At 43.0% G+C, this 23,656-nt stretch overlaps 1 protein-coding gene across 2 annotated transcripts in view; it reads left to right on the plus strand.

Annotated features, from left to right (window-relative positions):
• The window catches only part of EPHA3 (EPH receptor A3), a 371,911-nt gene that overhangs the window by 49,324 nt on the left and 298,931 nt on the right, over positions 1-23,656 (plus strand). For both annotated transcript variants that reach the window (XM_040423262.1, XM_040423263.1), the window contains exon 2: positions 4,278-4,342. In XM_040423262.1, coding sequence (XP_040279196.1) covers positions 4,278-4,342 — 65 coding nt within the window. The remainder of the gene's footprint in view (positions 1-4,277; positions 4,343-23,656) is intronic.

Below are 23,656 nucleotides of genomic sequence, written 5' to 3' on the forward strand. Positions count from 1 at the left end.
ACTGGCTGCATTATTTGGTGGAGAAAACCTTTTTGGCTGTTATTTTGAAATCCGCCATATTGGTTTTGGGAAAGGAGTAATGTGACATATCAATCTTGTCCAGAATTTACTCAGAAACACACTGGAAGTGTCTGTTTTGACCTGCCTTTACCTGTTTAGGAGTAAAGCAAGGTCAAATGTTCCTAAAGTGCTTTACACAAACTGTTGTACGTGTCCACCATTCTGCCGGCTGCTTGTTGGTTAAACGTTTAATCTAGGCCTCGTGAACATGCTGAAGAACCGCAGGTGATACTTCTTCTCAGCACTGTAAGATTTCCATTTCAGTTGAACCATATTGAGCATGGCTTTTACCTCACCTGTTTGTATGGTTTCTGGAAATGAGAGAGTCAAGATGAACCAGTGTGGTCATATGTTTCGGGGCAATGGTTAGCAGAACTGGAGACATGGTCCTGATGCCTCCAATGCCCATTCAGGACAACAACTTCTTGGATTTTATATATTCTTTTTGTTGGTGGATTTCCTTCAACAGTCCAATGGTTCCTACAAGGTTTGGTTCGGTTTGGTTTAGGAATAACTGCAAACTCGAATGGGCAGTATTAGACTGCTCTTCAAAAAATAAAGCTATGGATACTTCTAAATCTTTAGCTCCTTTAAGTATTATCTTTTGCTTTCTTATGAGGAAATAATTTTCCTAGTAAATATTAGATGAATTAGATGTGAGCGGACAGAGTGTGTCAGCCGAGTGATAAGTGGCAGAGCCGTCCTCTGTTTCCTGTCATTTTCTTTCATGATGTATATTGATTGCGCCCACAGTCTACAAGTGCCGCTAATGAAAACGAGCTAAGCCATTGATTTTGTTTTACTAAGGAGGGAGGATTGTGTATTTTCTCTGAGTGATTGTTGTCCTGTGTTATGATTGAGTTGCGTTACTGATACCGGAACGTTATTGATTTTCCTGTTTGCTCCATGTATTTGTGTTTTAGTTATTATGTTCGTCGTAAATCACTTCCATAAGCAATATGAGGTTTTTTTCATATGTTGTATCCGGAAGGGCTCTGGAGATGTGCTGTGTATCTAGGATATTAAATCTGGACAAAATGCTGTTTAGACTTAAGTTAATATCACCATGAAGAGGATGTGAGAGGTTTTTTAGGTTTCTATATTAACCACTACTACATTATGTCGGAAGACGTTCACCAACCTGATTCTATACGCTTTGCAACAATGTCACAGTCATGCCTATGAAGTCACGGATGCATTAAAACATATGGGGAAATGCAGGTTGCATGTGCCGTGTTCACACAATGCAGTTGAGCTAAATTTATGCCGTGTGTGTTCTTTTAAAGAGTAACTACAGACAGAGATTTAAGGTTATGTCCACAAGAAATGAAGATATGCGGTGGATTTGCCGAACTTTTACAGTACCAGTAAAGTAGATGAGATTTTGCCATGAATTCCGCCTACATTTTTACAGCAAATCCACAGCGCACGATGTGGCTGCACCCCGAGGGTGAGGTTGCACATAGCATAAATGCTGTGGATTTTTTTGCAGTGGAATTGCGTGCGGAAAATCTGCAGCATTTACAGAAGCAGCAAAGTATGTGAGATTTTTAAAGATCTCATCCACATGCTACGGAAATATTAGAAAAAAACAACAATGTCCGCACATCACTTTACCTGCGGTGCGGAAATGTATGTTGTGGATGTTTGCCTCAGATTTCACTTTTTACAATGCAGAGGGTGAAATCTGGGGCAAACCGGCAGCATTTCTACAATAATGTCAAAACAAAATCAAAACCATTTTGTTCAGACTTTCTGCTGTGGAAAAACTGCATCTAGGTGCAATGGCATTTAAAAAGACGCAAACTCAAGGTTTTTGACTTTTTTTATGCCAGAAAGTGGCATGGGATTCGGCTTGTTGCATTATTCTATCCAATAAACTTCACGTAACCCTGGCAGACCCATCAATAATCATGATGAAAATAATGGTTCGGAAATGCAACCTGAATTTTCCGAAAATTTCGGATTCTATCAAACCAGAGTTTTGTGTGATTTCACAAAAGGAGAGGCGAGAGAGAGAGAGGGGCACATTTACTAAGACAAGCTTTTTACGCATGTCTTAGTTTCCCCCCTGCACTGCCATACGAGTCGTCTAATTTGCGACGAGGCACGCACCTCATCATAAATTAGGCGCATCTGTGGCAGTTCATGTGCCTGGCGTAAAAACTATGCCAGCCCATGGCTGGTGTAGTTTTTTGCTAACAAATTTTAGTAAATTTGCTGGGGCTGGGGTCCCATCCCCTGGCACGCCCACACCCCGTCGCGCCCAGCTGGCAGACTCGGTGTAAAAATGGCCGTGCAACTAAATGTTGTTGCGCAGCCGTTGCCTTTATTCGGCTGAATCAAATTTTAAGACATTCGCTCATGTCTAGTCATGGATCTTGAAAAAAATCCTGTATCCTATTTTTATCATTCCCCATTAGGGATGACAAAGATACCCCGTTTGATAAATCTTGATTGGATTGTGATCCAAGGTCATGATTTATATTGGCAAACCACTTAATTGAAACAGACCCATTTGCTGGGGCCTTTCAGGAGAGGGGTCCAACCCAAGTTGTTTATGTCCCCTTTGACCAGAGTCTATGAAGAATGTATTTATTTTATGCACTTATATAGCGCTACTATATTCCACAGCGCTTTACAGACTTTAGCATCCAACTGTGCCCAATGGAGTGTCTTTGGAGTGTGGGAGGAAACCCACTCAAACACTGGGAGAACATACAGACTCCATGCAGATGTTGTCCTTGGACAGATTCAAACCTAGGACCCCAGCCCTGCAAGGCACCAGTGCTAACCACTGAGCCACCGTGCTGCCCAATGTTCCATCTCCAATGTTCCATCATTCCAAAAATGATATTGTTAACAGGAGTGAGGATCTAGAAAGAGCCTGAAGAGTAAATGAATACCAGACCTTCTGTTCTTTAGAGAGCTTGGCATTTAGAGCTTTTTATGGGACTTCCTATCTTTTATATATGTCACTGGCTGGGTAATAACCTATAGGCAAAAATGTGCCCATATCTCCTTTTATCTATTGGGCGCAATCATGGTGGTCACTGAGAGGAATTGCCAAAGGTGGTAAAATACATACTATAGAACCATGTGTAAATGCCACAGATGTCTAAACTGGATTTAGCAGTAAAGGGTCACGCTGTCATGAATTATTATTATTATTATTTTTTTTTTGTGCATAGTTCTAAGTCATCAAAGTGTGCTAGGTCAAGGAAGGAATGAGCCATCAAGTCTATTGTAACACCCCTTAGTTCATGGTGCTGGACTTATCTAATTAATAGTTCCTCCCTGGTTTCTGTTAAAGGGTTTCTGTCACCAGATTTAACCGAATAAACTAGCTGACATTAGTGATGTGCTAATGTCAGCTGAACCTAACTAGCCTATTCCTAATTTTATCTATGCCCCTGTTACTCCAGAAATATAACTTTTATAATATGCTAATTATCATCTAGGAGCGGGGGAGGGGGGGGGGGCGTTGTTCCTGCTCCTAAAGGCTCCGTTCTCCCACCTCTGGCCACGCCCTGCTTCACTACATTGACAGGGCCAGGCAGCGTTGGTCTCCTACTGCCGCATAAATCTCGCGCCTGCGCCGTCCTGTTCAGTATCCGATGCAGGCGCAGTGAGTGAGGGGCGCTCGCCAGCCGCTGGCTTCTTCACTGCGCCTGCGCGAGATTTCCCCAGAGCACAGGGCTGGCAGTTGGAGGTGAACGCTGCCTGGCCCTGTCAATCAGGACTTGGAGGGAGGCGACAAAGGTGGGAGAACGGAGCCTCTAGGAGCAGGTGCAATGCCCCCCCTGTTCCTAGAGGCTAATTGGCATATTATAAAAGTTATATTTCTGGAGTAGCGGGGGCATAGATAAAAGTAGGAATAGACTAGTTAGGTTCAGCTGACATTAGCACATTGCTAATGTCAGCTGGTTTAATAGGGATAATTCTGGTGACAGAATCCCTTTAGTCTTGAGATTCCTCCCTTGGACACGCTGAGTGTTTGTTTGAGAAACTCCCAACTCCTTTGTGGTCCTGGTGTTCCCCTCTACAAGCTTCTGCCTATTTAATCTCTCTGTTTCGCGTTCTGACCCACCTGACCACCTGAAAAAATGAAGCCCTTTGCGGGATGACAAATAAACATGTCTCATGGGCTAACTGGACGCAGACAGAGATCTCCTTACCGCTTGTTTATTTATTTTTTATTTTCTCTTCTTTTGTAGTTAATCTGCTGGATTCGAAAGCAATTCAAGGGGAGCTGGGCTGGATCTCCTATCCGTCACACGGGGTGAGTTTACTAGACTGTGAAATGGGAAAATGCTGTTTCAGAACAATACGCTATTTAATGACTGTTTCCTTTTTCATGGTACGCTGCAGAATTGCTAAGCCTCTTCTGGATGTCAAACTAAAAGAAGAAAAAATATATGTATTTTCAGCGCAGGAAGATGGTTTGTGTTTATTTATAAAATACCTTTTAGAAGTCGCATCATCCCGAGTGCACAGCACGGGGAAATTACGTGCTTTTCATCAAATCATTAACCCTTGCTGGCCTTTGGCTTTCATGGAGTTGATCTATACAGTGTGTGTGTATATATATATATATATATATATATATATATATATATATATTATCTCAAGCAGACAGCAAACTTCTGATATATAATTTGTATTTCTCGGTTGGTCAGTTATCTCATAATAGAGCAGACAGGCTAAAGCAAAACCATGCAATCCTATCGGAGGTCAGAATTAGTAAAAGGGGTTGTCCCGTGACAACTTATCCGCCCACAGTAGGACAAGGGATAAATGTCTGATCAATGGGGGTCCAACCGCTGGGGCGCCTGCCGGTCACTAGATCTGTACCCATGCATCCCGATGGAATGGATCGGCAAATACGAATGCATGTCCAATGCTCCATTGAACTCTATGGGACTGCTAGAGATACAGTACCCAAGCGCTTGTACTGGACTATCTCTGGCAGTCCCATAGACTTGAATGTAGTGGTTGTAACACTCATGCATGTCTGCCACTCTGTTCAAATGGGGCACCTGGGCCCCCGTTCTAGTAATCATCGGGGTCCCCAGCAGTCAGAACCCTAACTGATCAGACACTTATTCCCTAAGCTGTGCAGTTGGAAAACCCCTTTAAGGTGGACATACATAGCCTGAAAGTTATTCCTACTTCCTTCTTTCCCATGACATCTGCTGTTGGAGAGACTTGGGACACCCCCTTGCACATTACATGGTTGGCTGGTCCTGCCACAGTCAATGGCTTTGGCTGAATGACTGTGTATGGCCAGCTTTACAATAAATTCACACCATCTCCTTCACCAATGTGTTATAAAGGCTAAATCCTTTTAGTATTTACATGGTTGAGATCACACAGCCTCAACTGTGTTGAAAAGTCTACTGCACCTCTTAATTTAACTGCATGCAAAATAAAATTTACTCCACGCGCCTACGGCAGAAATAGGCAACCCAAGAGACATACTGATGCGTTTGATCCACTTCTTCTAAAATCATCAACAGTTGACTATAGTCGCATCTCATGCATCCAGTGGAGATGGCCTATGTCATTGCCAGCAGAAGAAAACATGTCAGAAAAATGCCATAAATGGAAGGATTAAAGGAGTTGTCTCATCACAGACATTGGTCGTAAGACAGGTGCCTCTGGTACCCGCTCCTATCTCCAGAATGGCCCCCCAAAGTGAATGAGAGCACACCGTCCAAGCAGAGCCACCCTCTATTTAGACAGTCCTGGAGGTAAATGGAGAGGTGACCACGCTTGAACTGTGAGCTCTACGTTCACTTTCTAGACTCCCATAAAAGTTATTAAAGAGCACCTGTCCTCTCCTTCACTATGGGGAGACCCATTCTAGAAATAGTTACAGGTCCCAGAGGTGAGACCCACAGCGATCTGACATTGGTGGCACGTCCTAGCTACATGCCACCAATATCTGAGATGACCTAACCCTGTTAAGAGGGCATTTCCCTTAAAATAGGAAAGATGTGTTTTTTTTAATTCAGCTATTTCTTAGTATTAACTGTTTCAGTGACAGCTGGGTGACAGCCATCATGGAGGGGCTTATTATTATCCAGATTTTCAATGCCACTGAATGCTATATTTGCCTAATCACATTACCTGCTTCAGCATTTCAGTTTGGCCAATAAGCTTGACAGCAGAAGTTACATTGGGATCCATCCTTCCCCTTACTAATGACTGATAAATAGCAACCACTTTGTGTCAGTCTATACTTTACTTTTATAAAATATCTAGAGCACAACTGGAGATGTCCGAAGCTTGCGAACCTGTCACCTCTTTGTTCTCCTATTAAAAATATGCTGCAATTTCACACCACCAAATCCGACTCCACTCATTACCAGGCGGCTTAATCCAGCTGTGTTTCTGCAGCATTAACCACATACTTGGCAGCTGACCTCAAATTCCCAGATATGTACTTGGCACTCATAATGATACTCAACATCTTTCAAGCTCGATTTTTAACCCCTGTCACTTTTCTCAACTCTCCAAAAGCCTCTGGAGCAAATTGCTGACATTATCATATAAAGCTGCTAAAGACAATGCAGTATGAAAGTTCACTCCACAACATCACTATGTATTTTGAAGGTCCTTGACCTTTCAAGGGAATCTCTCACCAGGACATATCGCTGTGTCCACATTTGCAGCCATTTTTTTTTTAAATATATATATATATATATATATTGGTCCAAATTGAAAAATAGAGCAACTTTGCAACTAGTCTTGATTAAAAATTTCCAACTATTTTGTGTCCACAGCTCCTATGTCAACTTAATGTATCCCCATGGTAACAGACTACAAAAAAACTCAGTGTAGTCTGATTCTGCTGTCATACTCCTTTCCGCCTGCCCCCAAAAATTAGGTGGATTACAAGAAGTTGTGAACAGGTAGAAGAAATCATAACTGTAAAGATCATTCTATAGTCTGTTACCACATTGACCTCACGGTTGCTCCATATTTAGTTTCAGATGCACTAGGACAATAGCCCAATAGCCTTTAACTTAATGCATCTAGCAATTTATTGCACAAACCTCTCTTCTGGGGGCACAAAAGAACGTATCCCCTGTGTAAAATCAGAATCCTTAATTTCCCATATGCCATTCTGTATAGCATTTTCGTATGTACGGTACATTGCCTTGACCATTTGACTAATTCTGATGCCAAATTGTATAGTTGTGCACTCACTTGTGGGGCCCCAAACTGGGGTTCAGAAGACCACTCAGCGAATGCAAAATCACCCACCTACTTGTTTTTCTTAAAGGGGCTTTCTAGACTCCTGATACTGATGACTTATCCTCAGGATTGGTAATTAATCACCCAGACACCAAGAACCCCCACCAATTAGCTGTTTCCTGCAGCCTCTGACACTAGAACTAGCACGTTGATTGGAACAGGAAGCACAGCTCCGTTCCAAGTGTAGTGGCCATGTCAGGTTACTGCAGCAGTGGTCCTATTCACTTCAATGGTAGATGAGCTGCAGTAACTCGGAGCACGGTCACTACACTTTGAACGGAGATATGCTTCCTGCTCCATTCAAGAGCTAGTTCAGGCAGGCAGAGAACAGCTGGTCAGTGGGGGTTACTGGGTGTCAGGCCCTCACTGATCAGATATTAATGACCTATCCTGAGGATCGGCCATCAGTATCGGGAGCCTGAAAAACCCCTTTAAGGTGTCTGACATGGGCCATTTTTACAAAATAATTCTTGAAATGTAACATTTTATTAGTCTATATATGCAAATTAGTTCTCCACCAGAAGGAAGAAAACGCTTTGTCTAGTACCATCAATAGGTCGAAAGACCAGTTTTCTTACTTCTAGAGAATAACTCATTTGTATACTTGGCGCACTGGCTGTAAGACTCCATACACCATCTGGATCTCCCCGATGAGAGCCAGTACCCCCTATAATTTACATATATGTAAAATGGGCATAGTGGTAACACCACAAGAGAAATTTTTTATGTATTATAAGATATTTAGAGATGAGCAAATCCATTCTAAATGAATCGCACCGGACCTGAGTTTTTTAAAAATTTGAGTCACAAGTCCTACGAGAGACCAGAATGCCATACACAAATGTTCTGGCCAATTGGAGCAGTTCTGATTCAAGTAGAATGGATTTGGACCAGAATCAAATCTGTGAACTGGTTTGAATCCAAATTGAATTTAGAGCGATTTACTCTTATCTAAAGCTACTATATAATAATTTTATACTATATTGTATGTGCATATCTACATACCATCTGGATCTGGTAGACAGGGGGTTAAACTAGCATGTGTATAGAGGATGACACTATTTTAGGTTCTATTTTCACTCATTAAATGTATCCGAACACAGGCAGAGTAATCCTATCTGTCCCTCCAGCACGAGTGCTTTATATCACAGGTACTTAATATATCTGTCATCATTGTGTCTGCCGCTCCTGGCACACCTCGCTGCTGACAGCGTGCCAAACCTTCTAAAATAGCATTGTCTAATCTATGAATTGTTGTTTTCTCGACAAAAAGTGCAGGTCGGACTTTGATTTCTAGACAGCTATAAAATGTCTTGGAAGTATTTAAAAGATGATGAAAGAGAAGTAGAAGCTTCCCCATGCGTCTAACATGTCCTACATCACAGAAGAACAATGTAACAAATGAATTGTTACTAATAATGATGTCTTTAAAACTGAAATGCAAGTCAGGCATGTAGTATAGATATAAAGGGCTACCCTATGAATAGAAGTAATGATGTATCTCTAGGAGAGGCCATGAATTACTCTTTAGTTGGGGGTCTAACTCCTGGGAGATCCTCCCCCGCACTTACTTGTATGAAATGGTTGCATTATCAGTAAAGGACATTGGCTGCTTTAGCTTTTCTTCCTTGCACAGCGCAAACAACATACGTATGGCAGCACACCATTACAGATGCAAATAAAAGAAACTAGGGATTAGGGATTATTTTGAATTACAGTGGTAATATAACGACTATACATGAAAAATATAAGCTCTTTGCACACATTTTTGATCAAACGTCTGTCGGGCCCGTCTACCAACGTCAAAGTGGCTTCTGCAGACGGGTACCTAACACTAACAGAACTGCCTCTCCTGGGCCTAACCTAAGCCTACAATGTTCAGGGAGGTGTAGGAACTAGCTATATTTATACTCTGCTCAGAAGGCCATGGGCAGATGGGTGGGGAGTGCTTATTCTAAAAGGGGGAGATACCCTCCAAACATAATACAAGAAAATTTAGACTAGCACATCCAAAGTCACAGGTACAAATCCATAAAGCTAGCATGCAAACAACAAACAAGAAACCTATGGCAGCACTCCATTACACATGCAAAAAAAAACACCCCAGGGCATTCACTTCATGGCTGTTCTGAAAAAGTGGCCCCTTCTTCAATAAATCATTGGAATCTATGCAAGAAGGCCCTCATAGACAATGAAGTTGTGGAGTTTTGCCATATTTTAGTGATATCTCAAATGAGTAGGGGTGAATTTTAGATTTTTCTGAATTCATGGTGATATCACAAAAGTTTTTCTTGGGCTTCGTATAAGTCTGCAGGTAAAGCTTCTGCATTAACTAAAAAGGGTATTTCAGCCGAAAGCATTTATCCAATGGATACATGGTAAATCATAGATCAGTAGGGGTCCAGTTTCTGGGGGCCCACAGTTGTTTCAAGAATGAGGTAACATATTACCCCATTGCCCTGAACTGCAAGACAGCAGCTTGTAGGGGTATGAATGGACCAGTGATTGAACACCCATCCGACCACTCCATTCAAAGTTAATGGAAGCAATTGAGTGGGGTGATTGGTGGAAGTCCTCACAGTTGAACCCCCACTGATCCAGCATTTATCACCTATCCAGTGATTAGAATACACTTTTAATTAAAATAGTTATCACAGTGGACTAACAATTCATGTTACATGACGGCAGACAACAACTTTTCTATGGAACTCATCGAAGAGATTACCTGGAACCAAACCTCCCCCCCCCCCTTCCCATGCAATTATTGCTGATTCAGCAAACAGTACTTTTCGGGAGAGGTAAAAAGCCCCATTCAACTACTTGTGTTCCAGAACTGTGTAAGAGCATCTACCCCAGTGCTGATGTATTTGAGAAAGAAAAGTCCAGGGAAATGGGCTAGAAGTGGAGGTCTCTTCTGTAATCCCCTTAAAAAGCTGCAGACTTGACATCTCAGTTCTTTTACCTAAATAAAAAAAAAAAAATCACAGAAACCTCTGATTTAGACCATCACTTTTTATTAGAAGGGTCCTCTGATGAAAAGCTTACGAGGGGTGTTCAATAGGTTATCTACCCCAGCATGTTTTGTCAGTGTTAGAGAGCTGAGTTTGTGAAGGTTGAGACATGTCTATACACACAGTAGTAGTTCAGTCTTATGAAAGCACTGGAAGTGACAGGATGGCAAGTGCAGTACGTTGCAGGTCTACCAAAAAAAGTGAGGGATTTAGAGCTTCGCTCTGTCATCAAATTCCTTACAAAGGGAGAAAAGAAGCCTAAAGAAATCCATGAAAGGATGATTACTGTATATAGTGATGATGCTCCTTCCTACAACCAAGTAAAGTTTTGGGCCAAGCAGTTTAAATGTGGTAGGAAATCAATCAATTACATGCAATGGAAGCACAAGGGGTCACCCACTCCAAAGAAATTTTGTTTGCAGCAATCATCTGGAAAGACCATGGCAACAGTTTTTTGGGACACAGAAGGTGTTTTATTACTAAAAGTCATGCCTCACAAGACAACAATTACTGGAGACACCTCTGCTTCAACAATAATGGCATTATGTGAGGCAATCAAAGAGAAACACTGTGGGAAGTTGTCGGCAGGTGTGTTGCTGCTTCACGACAATGCGCCAGCCCACAAGTATCGCAAACCACAAGCTGCTATCAGGGAATGCGGCTTCATGAAGCTTAACCAACCACCCTACAGTCCAGATGTGGCTCCAAGTGATTACTTTCTCTTTCGGAACCCGAATAAATCTCTGCATGGGCAACGATTACCTGATGATAATGCAGTCAAAGAGGCGGTAACAGGGCTCCTGCAGCAGCAAGAAGTCTCCTTCGAATCTGAGGGCATCCGATCCCTGGAGGGGAAGTGGAATAAGTGTGTTTAAGTCAAGGAAATTACACTGAAAAGTAGTAAGTTCAATTTTCTCTGAAGATGTCTTTATATTTAGGAAGATAACTTATTGAACACCCCTCATATCATAGGGTGCCTCACTATTGTTTCTACAATGATGAACCGGAATCTATGGTATAATCCAGCATCAAGACTTTGATTCCCCTGCAGCACCCCCACAGGGCAAATGAAGCATTGCACTGTTCCTATTGAAATCAGTTGACTTTCTATGTAAGATAGATGCTCTTTGTACTGTGATCTCTGAGTAATATATGACAGCCCTAATTGGGGGATTCCTGTCTATTAACTCAAAATTTCCTAATGGAAAATAAAAAAAAATAGCTTTTCTATACCAGACAAACCTTTTAAACATTTATAAGAAGTGTAGTAGTACTAATATTCATTAAAATAAATTACAAATAATAACTATATTAACCCAAATATGAACCTGAATACTGTCACTTATATTTTATTCCTCCAGATCATGTGAGAAATGGAATTTAACTGCTCTTGTAATAGCTTTGTGTGTAGGTAGCCAGACACCGCACACAATTCATTCACAAAGGGGTGGCCATATGAATTTGTTAATTCCCTGATCACCTTAATTTTATATCAAGAATTTGCTATAAAGAAATGATATGAAACAGTGCGGGACTGGTTAAAAAGTTACACGTCTTTTTATTATTCCACCAGTGAAGATAAACCACATATGTAAAGTTAATCTAGAACCTGCGCCGGTTGAAGAGAAATACATTTGCAGTAGATCTATAAATGTTATCCATCGAGGTCTAATAAATTATAGAAAAAGTGAACACTATATCGGTATATCTACCATACATGTCCCCAGGTTTCATTAATAACAATATTTTATATTTCCTACTGGTTAAAGATAATTTTTTTTTTATAAAATACAATTGGCCAAGATAGGAAAATAACCTTTGGATATATAGTCATATTTAGAATTCTTCAGTGGTAACTGCCACATTTCTCTTTAAACTCATGTAATGACATCATATAAGCAAGTCACTCTAGTGATGTCATGATTCACACATCACGTACGTGAGCTGGCTTTGATTGGCTGTCTAGCTCACATTGAGTGTGGGAATTTTGAAGAATTCCAAATGTCTGTGTGCTCAGAAGTTTAGGATTTTCCCATCTCTTTTATTATTAGGCTACATGCACACGAACGTGGTTCGTTTCCTTGTCCGATCCGTTTTTTTTTGCGGCTAGGATGCGTGTGCTGTCCGCATCAGTATGTCCGTTCCGTAGCCCCGCAAAAAAAATAGAACATGTCCTATTCTTGTCTGTTTTAGGCATTGTTACAATGGATCTTCAAAAAAAAACAAAAAACGGATGGCATACTGATGTCATCCGTTTTTTTTTTTTTGCGGACCGCAAAACACATACGGTAGTGTGCATGTAGCCTTATACAGATAGATAATGTATATCACCAGCACACTATACATGTAAATAGCCCTGAATCTGAGCTAGCAGAGACCATATTAAAGGAGTGTTCCCTTTTATATATTGTCAGCTGTATATTCGCATTGTCAGTCAGGAATGAATGAAATCCAGGCAATGTCTCAGTCTGTCCTTTTCTCGTTTTATCTTACTTGGCACCGTTGACATTGTTAAAGTCCAAAAATAAAAATCCTGTGAATAAAAAAAATCCCAGTCTTGTATTCATTGATCTACATTGCAGGCGAAGTTTAGTAGTCGGGGCAAGTACATGTCAGCACTGTCAGCTGAGGGCCCATCACCGGTCGGTATGAGTTATCTAGTCTCATAGGTGACGCAAAGAGCAATTATTGAAAAGGTGACTCCACAATGAATAACTGCATTCACTAATTCTTTATCCTTGGTCTACATCTGTATTAAGCCTCATTCACACGTCAGTGATTTCCATCAGTGATTGTGAGCCAAAACCAGGAGTGGAGCCTCCACAGACATAAGGTATAAGGGAAAGATCTTTACCTGTTCTGTGTTTAGAGCCGCACCTGGTTTTGGCTCAAAATCACTGATGGAAATCACTGACCGAACACTGACGTGTGAATGAGGCATTAAGGATGAGAGAAGCGATTTTCGGATCCTAGATCTAAAGTCGCTTCGCTCAAAACTTTGGTTTAATGCTGTACATGCAGCGATCCCCTCCGCAGCCTGGGGAGGACCGATCTTTATACCATCGCTCCTCCCCATGCTGTCCAGTTGTTTCCCGGCAGCAGATCATGATTAGACACCACGATCTGCCGCCTGCACACGATTATTTTTAACCTGTCAAAAGATTTGGATTGCCCGATGAATGAGCGTTTGCTGATTCATTGGGCAGTTGGCGTCAGTATTAGACTGCCAGATAATTGCTAATGACCGCTACTATGAACACTCATTAGCGATCATCTGCCGAAAACAAGGCAGGTGTAATACAGGCTTTAGACAGTACCCATGGGGGGAGGAGAATAATTTTGGGATTCAAAGCCAATAAATAGTGAAGTCATACACCTCCTCTTAGGCCTTGTACTAGGCATTACACAGTATATTTATTGTGCTACAGTAGCAGGGTTTCTTTAAAGGGGTTGCCCAATTGACCTATCATCAGGTTCATCAATATTAGGTCGGCAGGGTACGAATACGGGCACCACCACCCAGTGGCGTGCCCAGCGGCGGCGGGGGGGTGGTCCGCCCCGGGTGCTGGCTGAGCCGGCACTCAGGGGGATGCCAGTCTGCAGGAAGAGGGGGAGAGAATCGCTGTGAGCGCTGTGCAGTACTTACCGCTCCTCCTGCTCCCTCTTCGCAGGGCCCGCTCTGCTGTGTCCTGGCTGCCTGCAGCGTCAGGACGTACAGAGCGCACTCTGACCTGACGCTGCAGGAGGTCAGGTGACTGCAGCGCGGGCCCCGAGAAAAGAAGACAGCCAGGACAGGGAGAGTGGCGACAGGAGAGGTAAGTGACTTTATTATTTTACAGTCTGATATGGGGTCTGGAGAGGTCTAATGGGGGGTCAGGAGGTCTGACTGGGGAAAGGTCAGGAGGTCTGACTGGGGGGGTCAGAAGGTCTGACTGGGGGGTATGGGGGTCTGATTGGGGGTCTAGAGGTCTAATGGGGGTCTGGAGGTCTGACTGGGGGGTATAGAGGTATAATGGGGGTCTGATTGGGGGTCTGAAGGTCTGACTGGGGGGTCTAGAGGTCTAATGGGGGTCTGAAGGTCTGACTGGGGGGTCTAGAGGTCTAATGGGGGTCTTATTGGGGGTCTGGAGGTCTGAATGGGGGGTCTGGAGGTCTAGTGGGGGTCTGGAGGTCTGATATGGGGTTCTGGTCTGAGGTCTGATATGTGGGTCTGGAGGTCTAATGGGGGTCTTATGTGGGGGTCTTATCTGAGGTCTGATATTGGATCGGGGTCTTAAATAGAGGTCTAATGGGGGTCTGATCTGAGGTTTAAAACTGGGGTCTTATATGGGGTCTGACATAGAGGTCTAAAGGGGGTTTGGTCTGAGATTGGGGATCTCATTTAGTGTTTTATATGGGGGTCTGATCTGAAAGGAAGGATGTTTTTTTATTTATCACTAGCGCAAAATATAAAGGGGTGTTTTTGTACTGACGCACTGTGTGGTACCAGTATTTTCAGGGGGACTGTTTCTGAGGGAAAGTATTGGGGAGCACAGTGGACACAGTATTGGGGGTGGCAGGATGGGGTGTTGAGAAGGTGGGAGGATGATGATTGAAAAGTAGGAAAGTAAGATGTCTGTTAAACTCTGCAGAGACGAGGCGCGGCTGAAAGAAGTCACCAGGGCGGTCTGGTCTAACAGGAGAAGAAGAGGAAAGAGAATATCTACATCAGAGAAGAGAAGTCACTGTTGTCCGCTTTTTTGTTTTGTTTGTATGAGCGCTGCCTTCTCTGCTCTGTTTACCTGCTCATCACTGCAAATGCTACGGCGAGCAGGTGAACAGAACAGAGAAAGCAGCTCTCATATGAGCGCTGCCCTCTCTTCAAACAGCTGGGGGCACAGAGGGCATTACTACTATAGAGGGGGCACCAAGGGCATTACTAATGTGAAGGGGGCACGATGGGCATTTTTACTATGGAGGGGCACAGAGCTAGAGGGCATTACTACAATGAAGGGGGCACAGTAGGCATTATTATTGTGAAGGGGGCACAATGGGGATTTCTACTATGGAGGGGGCACTGAGGGCATTACTAGCATAGTGGGCATTACTACTATTATGGGGGCATAATGGGCATTATTACTGTGAAGGGGCATAATGGGCATTATTACTGTGAAGGGGCAAAATGGGCATTATTACTATGAAGGGGGCACAGTGGGCTTTATTACTATAAAGGGGCACAATGGGGATAATTACTTTGAAGGGGACACAATGGGGATTATTACTGTGAAAGGGGCACAATGTGGGCATAACTACTGTGAGAGAGCGCAATGTCGGCATAACTACTGTGAGGGGGCACACATCTGTACAAAACTACTGTGAAGGTTGTACAATGAGGGTAATACTACTGTGAGGGGGTACAATTTTTTTTAAGTATTGGGGGGTGCCAGAGAAAGGACTCGCCCCAGGTGCCAAACACCCTAGGCACGCCACTGCCCCCACCGTTCAACTGTTTGAAGAGAATTCAGCACTCCTGGTGTAATTACAGCTCCTCCTTTCTATTCACTTGAATGGGACGGAATGTGACTACAATTACTCTGTACCATTCAAGTGAATGGGGCAGAGGAGCTGTAATTACATTGCTCGCCGCTGCAATGCCGACGGCAAGCAGATAAACAGCGAAGAAACTGGAGGGCTCGCAGGATCACTCTATTCTCTTCAAACAGCTGATCGGCAGGGGGCCAAGAGTTGGACCTATCCTGAGGATAGATCATCAATATAGGAAACCAGACAACCCCTTTAAGATCCACCACCTTGTTGGATTATTATTATTATTATTATTGTTGTTATTATGGACAATCCCTTTAAGGTCATCATCTTGTGTGCAGAGATGAATCACTCAATACTAATGAACGTTTCAAGGTTGTATGAACTTTTTTTTCCACATTTCATGATCATTACATTCTTGAATTCTTAAATCACCTAAAATACTCTACCTCAAAATATTCAGTCACACCAAAAAAAAATGTACTAAACATAAAATCTTAGCTTTTGCTGCATCTTCTCTTTTGGAAAATCTGTTGTCTTGTGATCAGCTGTTAATATGCCACTTCCACCGCAGTTATCAGACAGGAGTAAAATATGGCAGAAATTATTGGCCGCCTGGCTGAAAACATTGCTTGATGTGTTAACTGTTGTGTTGCTGTGAATGTGCTGTAGACTATGCAAACTAGACAGCTTGATCCAAAAACAACAGAAATGGTGCTGGGTGTGCAGGGAAGCTGAGTGATTCAAAAAATATACAAACATCACTCCTTCAAACGCTAGATCACGTTCTAATGGATCTATTATCAGGAGATACTCAAAGCCAAAATTCTTAGTGTATATACCATCAATTCAAGGGCGTTTTCAGTACAGAGTGATGACTATGGAGGACTGATAGCCACCACCCAGATATATGGCAGCCTGCATGAAACTGTACAGAAGATCAATGCCAGTTCCCTTCTCTCTTCCATCAGGTCATCAGAAGGAGCAACAAGCGTTAAAAGGGTTTACCGAGAATTTAGAACTGATGACCTATCCTCTGGACCCTAGCCGATCAGCTGTTTGAGAAGGCACCGACGTTCCTGTGAGTGCCGCGGCCTTTCCCATGCTTACCACAGTGGCTGTTCTTGTTATCGCAGCTCAGCCTCATTCACTTCAGTGGGGCTGAGCTGCTCCTAGGCCATATGATGGATGAACGTGACATCACTGGCCTAGATGAAGCTGGAGAAGTCTGCGGGGCTACTGTGAGAGCCTCTGCTGGAGGACAGGTCATCAGTATTAAAATCTCGGAAAACCCCTTTAAGCACTCCCATTCTGAAAAAGGGATGTCATGTGATTGGAAGACCTAGATCTAAAAGGGGGGGGGGGCATCCAAATTTTGGTAATAGGACATGACTTCTCTATATGTGTCCCTAAAATAGTTTGCCATCAGTTTTGACCTTGCTAAACTGCTGACAGCACTAGCTAGCAGCTGTTGAGAGCAGGACAAACAAGCCTTTTGTCATCAAGAGTAAAGAGAATTTGAAGTTTTATTCTGCAATATTCAGCTTTATAAGTGCACTGCAGACGGAGCTCCACACTGATGTTCCTTCTGGATTGAGCTGCTTCACAGCCCCCTCCCTCAGCTGTAGTGGTCTCCTGTTTGAATGTTACTGCTGTCACTTAAAGCAGAAGAGAGGGACTCAGAAGCAGCTAAATTCAGAGAGGACTTCACAGTGAAGCTCCATCTTCTGGGCCTTCAAGGAGCAGGATTTTGCAGAATAAAAGCAAACACCATGATCATGAAAGCTCCAAAAAAGGTATGTTTATCTTGTCTTCCTTGTATCCCCATGCAAAGTGTAACATGTAGTGAGTGTGGACCCACTGTGCCAACTAACGATTAGGACTTACGGTATGACTTAGGGTTATCCCTAAGGGCATTATGCTGGTGCCTCCTGATTTTCACCATTTAACCCCTATACAGGGATCTGGTCTTCACTGCTGGGGGGCCACCAGGCCGCTACCTCTTGAGGTAGTCCTGGTGTAGTTGACAGCTGACCCACAGGGGTCAGAGACACCAGTGTAAAGCACTGAGGGGACAGGCAACAATCATAGTCAGGAAACAGGCAGAGGTCAGGGCAGGGAGAGCTCAAGCCTTTCTGGGAAAGCAGTCCGAGCTCAGGGCAGGTGGCAATGAATCAATATGGAAAAGATACTAAGGCCAGGGCAGACAGCGGAGTAACAGGTAGAGGTATGGTACACGGGCAGACAGACAGAATATCACAACTTTACTAGTAAACTAGAAACCTAAAGTTCAGGCCTTATATTACCCAGGGGCAGCTAGCCATAGGCTGAGGAAGAATTTGGATGCATTTGCTGGTCCTTTAAGAGGCTGAAAGTGAGCATACACATACCCTATAGAACAGACCTAGAAGCCTATAACCCAAGCAAGGAGGGATGGCGGATGCCAACACCACATAAAGCTAACTTTACAGTAGGAAAAGGTTTGTGTCCTCAAGTCTCTTACTCCATTTAGCTGTAAATAACCCACATTGATAGTGTCCAAACGTCACCGAAGGCTAAAACTGGAATGATTAAGAACATGGAACATATAAACAGAACTTGTTCCAGAAGTATATATTCTGGGGAGCTCGCCAAACTTGGTTTTGACAACTTTTATCTTCTTGATAAATTGTTGTATATTATTTTGCCAGGAAAGAAAGCCTAGAATGTATGGTCAGCGCTCGGAATTATTATATAGTCTTCATGGATGTTGAACATTTCTAATTTTCTGTGTCCTATGTTCTTACTTGTAGCAGTTTTTTTTTTATGTGGAGGGAATAATCCCTTCACAGAAAACCATGCGCATGTAAAATACTCCTGATTGTAAAGCAGGACAGCTGGGACTGAGACCTCCTCATCCTGTGCTCCTAAATTAAAACCTTAATGGTGCATGGTGGCATTTTCTCTGCATGGACCAATGGTCAGACAGCCTTTACAGTTCGGCCATATGAGGTGGATTTTGCTACAGTATGTTTTGCCGTGGAAATTCCACTGCAGATTTGTTGCGGATTTTGCTGCAGCTGAGAATTGCAAAGGGTGAAATCTCTTTTAAATCTCATCCATTTTGCTCGTCCTATAAAACACTATGGATCCTGTGTGGATGTATGCTGAGGGTGACGTCCTATGTAGTGAGACGGGAATTGCTGTTTGTTAAAGGGCACATGAATTTAAAATTCTTTTTATTTTTACCCCCCTATCTGGAGGACTTTCTTACCTTTCTGTGGGTGATCAGTAGCTCATCAAGCGCCTGCATCTCCCAGGATGCATTGCAATAGGCTCTTGTTAACCTCTTCCTCCCCTGCAAAGAATATAGGGGGTAATTTATTAAGACTGGCGTTTTAGACACCGTTCTCAATAAACTCTATAGCTGGCGGTGAATCCGGCGAAGTAATGAAGAGGCACCGGCCTCTACATAACTTCGGCGTATCCTGCGCCAGTCTGAATGTAAGTAGGCTTCCTTGCTGTCCTACATTTAGACCATTTTCTACATCTAAAAAAGGTGTAGAAAATGATGAATGAGGCTGTCCCCGCCCGTCCCATGCCCACTTATTTAGACCTGGCATGAGTGGGGAAAAGTCACAGATTGAGGCGCAAATAATTTTTGCTCCGCAATCTGCGCCAGTAATACGCCTAATATATGTATTTCTGGACAGTAAATGGCCCCCATAGTCTCTTACATATATTCCCAAATATATATATGGCATATGCGCCCCCCCCCCCCCCCGCATTTACTTCTCCCCTGTCTAGAGATCTAGCTATATATTTTTATGAATTTAGTAGTAGGGATGAAGGAGTGAAACACTTCATCTTCTTCTCTATGAGATCATTAGACCAGCACTGAGAGGAGGGGAACAGAGCAGGGAAGTTATTGAGTATTTTCGTGCACCACCAAGGAGAGGAGAAGGTGGACCAGAAGGATAAACAGCAGGTGGCGCTGCCGAGGGGCAAAATGTAATGTACATAAATATTTACTTGGCAAAATACATTTGGATGTACAGTGTATTGCTATGATACTTCATTTGCAGGTATTCATGCATAGAGTAATACTTTCATGGGCGGCCATTAGCAAACAGCAACTCATTGACACTTCTTAAATGGGTTGTCCGGGCTTTTTCTGTTGAAGACCTACCCCCAGGATAGGTCGTCAATATCAGAACCCCAGGCGATCAGCTGTATGAGGAGACTGAGAACGCAGTACGCAGTCCCATAGACATACAGTAGTGAGCAGGAAAAGAGAAGGGAGACAGCACATGTGCATCGCGCACACAGTCTCCTCAAACATCTGGGTGCCGGGCGTCAGACCCCTGCCGATCTGATACTGATGACCTATCCTGTGGATAGGTCATCAATAGAAAAAGCCCGGACAACCCCTTAGCACTTTTATTAGTATTAGTTTCATTAGCAATCCGCACAGACCAGCAGCTTTTGTCTGCATCACGGGCACATTTTTCATCAGCCACAATGTGGGACATCTACGTATAGGTCTTCTGCATGCTGCTCTGTGTGCTGCACATACTATTCCTCCATATGGTGCTCCATGAAGTGTTGTGAGTTGGAGAATATACAGAATCTGACATAAAGAAGATCCCTCTGCCTCCGTATGAAATTAGAAGCATACCGTTACATTGCCTATTTTGCCCCATACAGCTCAGATGGTATAAAGCCATATTACGGCATTTTTAAATACTTGTAAATTCATTTTTGTACCATTTGTTTGCATCTTGTACATGACTTTTTTTTTTTTTGCAAGGAGGAAACTGTAATATTAGGCCTAAAACCCATAGTAAACTTGGTGCTACTTACCGTGATAAACTTTTTTTGCCACAGTTTCCACCAGAACTGTGTCTGGTTTTACTTGTCTGACAAACACTAGCAGAGAAAGAAAAAAGATCACCTGAAAACCTAATGCGATTGACGAAGTATAAACTACTAGTGGTGCTTGGTTGATGATCACACAACCAAGGATTTGCCCCCTTTATTTTGGGTTCTGCAGCAGGGTCACCTTAATACTGGGGGGCATCTCCCCTTCCTGCGATACAGGCTGTCACTCTGGCATGCTAACGGTTATACAGATGCTGGATATCCTCCTGTGGTACATATGTAATTCCAAGCTCCTTCAATTTGGACCCGTAGTTCATCCAATGTGTTTGTTGGCTGCTGTGCGTTTGAGATCCATTACCCTATCCAGTCCCAGACATTCTTGATGGGGAAGAGATCTGACAATCGAGCTGGCGTTGTGTAGCGTGGGCAGTGTGTGGGCAGGCGTTATCCTGTTGGAACAACACATCTCCTGAGTAAAAAAAGGCAGTAGGACTGGCTCCACAATGTTCTGGACATACCGTAGGCTGGTCAGTGTTCCCTCCACGGCCGCTGTAGCTAATGGCCCTCCGCGTCATGACCCTGTGTGTCTCTGCACTATGCATTATGGCAGTGCGCGCTCTGCAGCCTTCCTGCAAACTCTGATGGCCATCAATGGCAAACAGAAGTTTTCAGTGATGAATGAAGGTTCTGCCTTGGTATTAGTGATGGCTAAATCAAAGGCCATCGTTTAAAGGTTTAAAAAAATCTAAATTTTTAACATGAAGAAATTAATTGTTAAATTATGTACGAGGAAGTTAAACCAGGTTGTATTTTTACTGTATCCACATTTATATTTTTATGAGTCAGTGTTAAGTATTTGGTGACATTGATTGACATATTATTTTAGTCAAAGATGCAACATTTTGGAAACAAAATTTAGCTGGAAAATATAAAACCATGCTTATTATTACACAAAGGCTCAATCATAGACTTAAAATGGTAATTGCCATCTTAGACAATGATGACATATCGCTAGGATATGCTATCAATGTCAGATAGGTGCAGGTCCCACCTCTGGGACCTGTTGCTATGTCCAGAACAGGCCTCGGAAGTGAAGGAGAGCATGCTTCGCATGTGGAGCGTGCTCTCCATTCACCACTATGGTGGTTTTTGAAAAAAGTTGAACCAGTGTGCTCTGCTATTTTTGAAAATCGCATACCGGTGAATGGAGAGCGAACCACTCAAGTGTGGCCATCTCCCCATTCCCCGCAATGGGAGTGCCGGAAATTGTCAAGCTAGGACTCTGCCATTTTCAGAACTCCCACAGTAGTGAATGGAGGGTTGGCTGCTCTCCCTTCACTTCGCGGGGCCCGTTCTGGACATAAGAGTCGGTCCCAAAGGTCCTAGCGATATGTAGTCAATGTCTAAGATGAGAATACACCTTTAATTATAATTTCTGTCCATGTTCACCCGATAGTCTCAGTTTTTAAAACTTGTAAAAAGATAAGCCAGCATAAAATAGCCCTGCATCGAACAATCCACAGAGCTATAATACCTCCAAATATTTTTCATGTGTGGTCAAAATCTAATCCACCATAATTGGAAATAGTATAAAAACAGAGAGCGTTCCTCTAAAGACATTTGTTCCTGCCATGTCATGGAAGGCTGGGCGCACAGTGGTATTTACAAATGGTTAGTCTTGCTGAATTCTATTAGCGACTGGTATTTGAAATGATTCCCAGCAGAATGGGGAAGCTGAAGGCCCAATATATCACTGTGTCTGTTGTAGGCAATATGGCTGCCTCTCTGACGTGAAGTGGCAACAACAGGCAATAGTAGAGAAATTTCACACTGCAGCAGCTCTCGGCCTCGGGTGTTTCACATTGCAGGCTGCCTGTGCATTGTTGGCATCTGTGCAAAACAATATTTGAATATTTCTACTGCAAAGTCAATAGGAGGCCCAGACATAAATGAAAACAGACTTGGCAACGTCTGCCTTCCATATCTTGTAGTATAGCAGACAGGAGACAGAATGCATGACACATGCTGCCGTTTACATCACCCTCATTCATTACTTCCAACTTTGGTTATGTGTGCAACCGCTGATGCTCCTATTAACGTCTGCCTTACAAAACGCTAATAAAAAAAAGTACGAAAAATAATTAGGTTTAGGGTATTTGCCAAAAAATATTAAATATAAAGATAAAAATTAGTTCAGAATTAATGAGCAATTGTTATGGCACAGCCTTCACCACTAGCTGGGTCAGACTATAAAGAGTAATAGAATAGTAGATGCTTGTCCAACCACTGGAGGGTCCATCATTAATCACTAGAAAGGGGTTCCTGAACCCCACTTTCCTCCTCACTGCCAACCACAGTGATGATCAAGTACGCAGGCTGCTGCACCATTTACAGTCCATGGGACTGAGTATAGCGCTAGGCTATCTCTACCATTGATATTGAATGGAGTGGTAGTACACTTGCATGACTGCTGCTCCTCACTGCAGTTCAGGACCCTCTTTCAAGTGATTGGTGGTGGTCCCAGTAGTGGGGCCCTCAGTAATCAGACATATATCACCTATACTGTGGATAGCTGATAAATGTTTATGGTGGGACAGGGTTATTCCAACCATAGACATGTATTGTGTATCTGTAGGATGTGCCAGGTGGGGCAGTTCACAATGCCACCAGGCTGCTAGAAAGGCAGAGGAAATAGGAACAAAAAACTAAGGCAAACCTTGGAGGTCCTGAACCCGATGGAAGTTTAGTAACAGAATCCTGAACTATCAAGTATATTTCAAAGTTTTGGTCTCCTCATATGTGGCATAGGGACTTTTGGGGCCTTCTCAGCCTTTGGGGCATATGAAAACGTTTAATTTGCCTATAGTGCACACCTTGACTGTCCAGTAGTCCTGAATATCTCGCACCTATCCACTGGGTAATATTTCATAGTGCACAAT

The sequence above is a fragment of the Bufo bufo genome, chromosome 3 (genome assembly GCF_905171765.1).
Source record: "Bufo bufo chromosome 3, aBufBuf1.1, whole genome shotgun sequence".
NCBI classification, from domain to species: domain Eukaryota; kingdom Metazoa; phylum Chordata; class Amphibia; order Anura; family Bufonidae; genus Bufo; species Bufo bufo.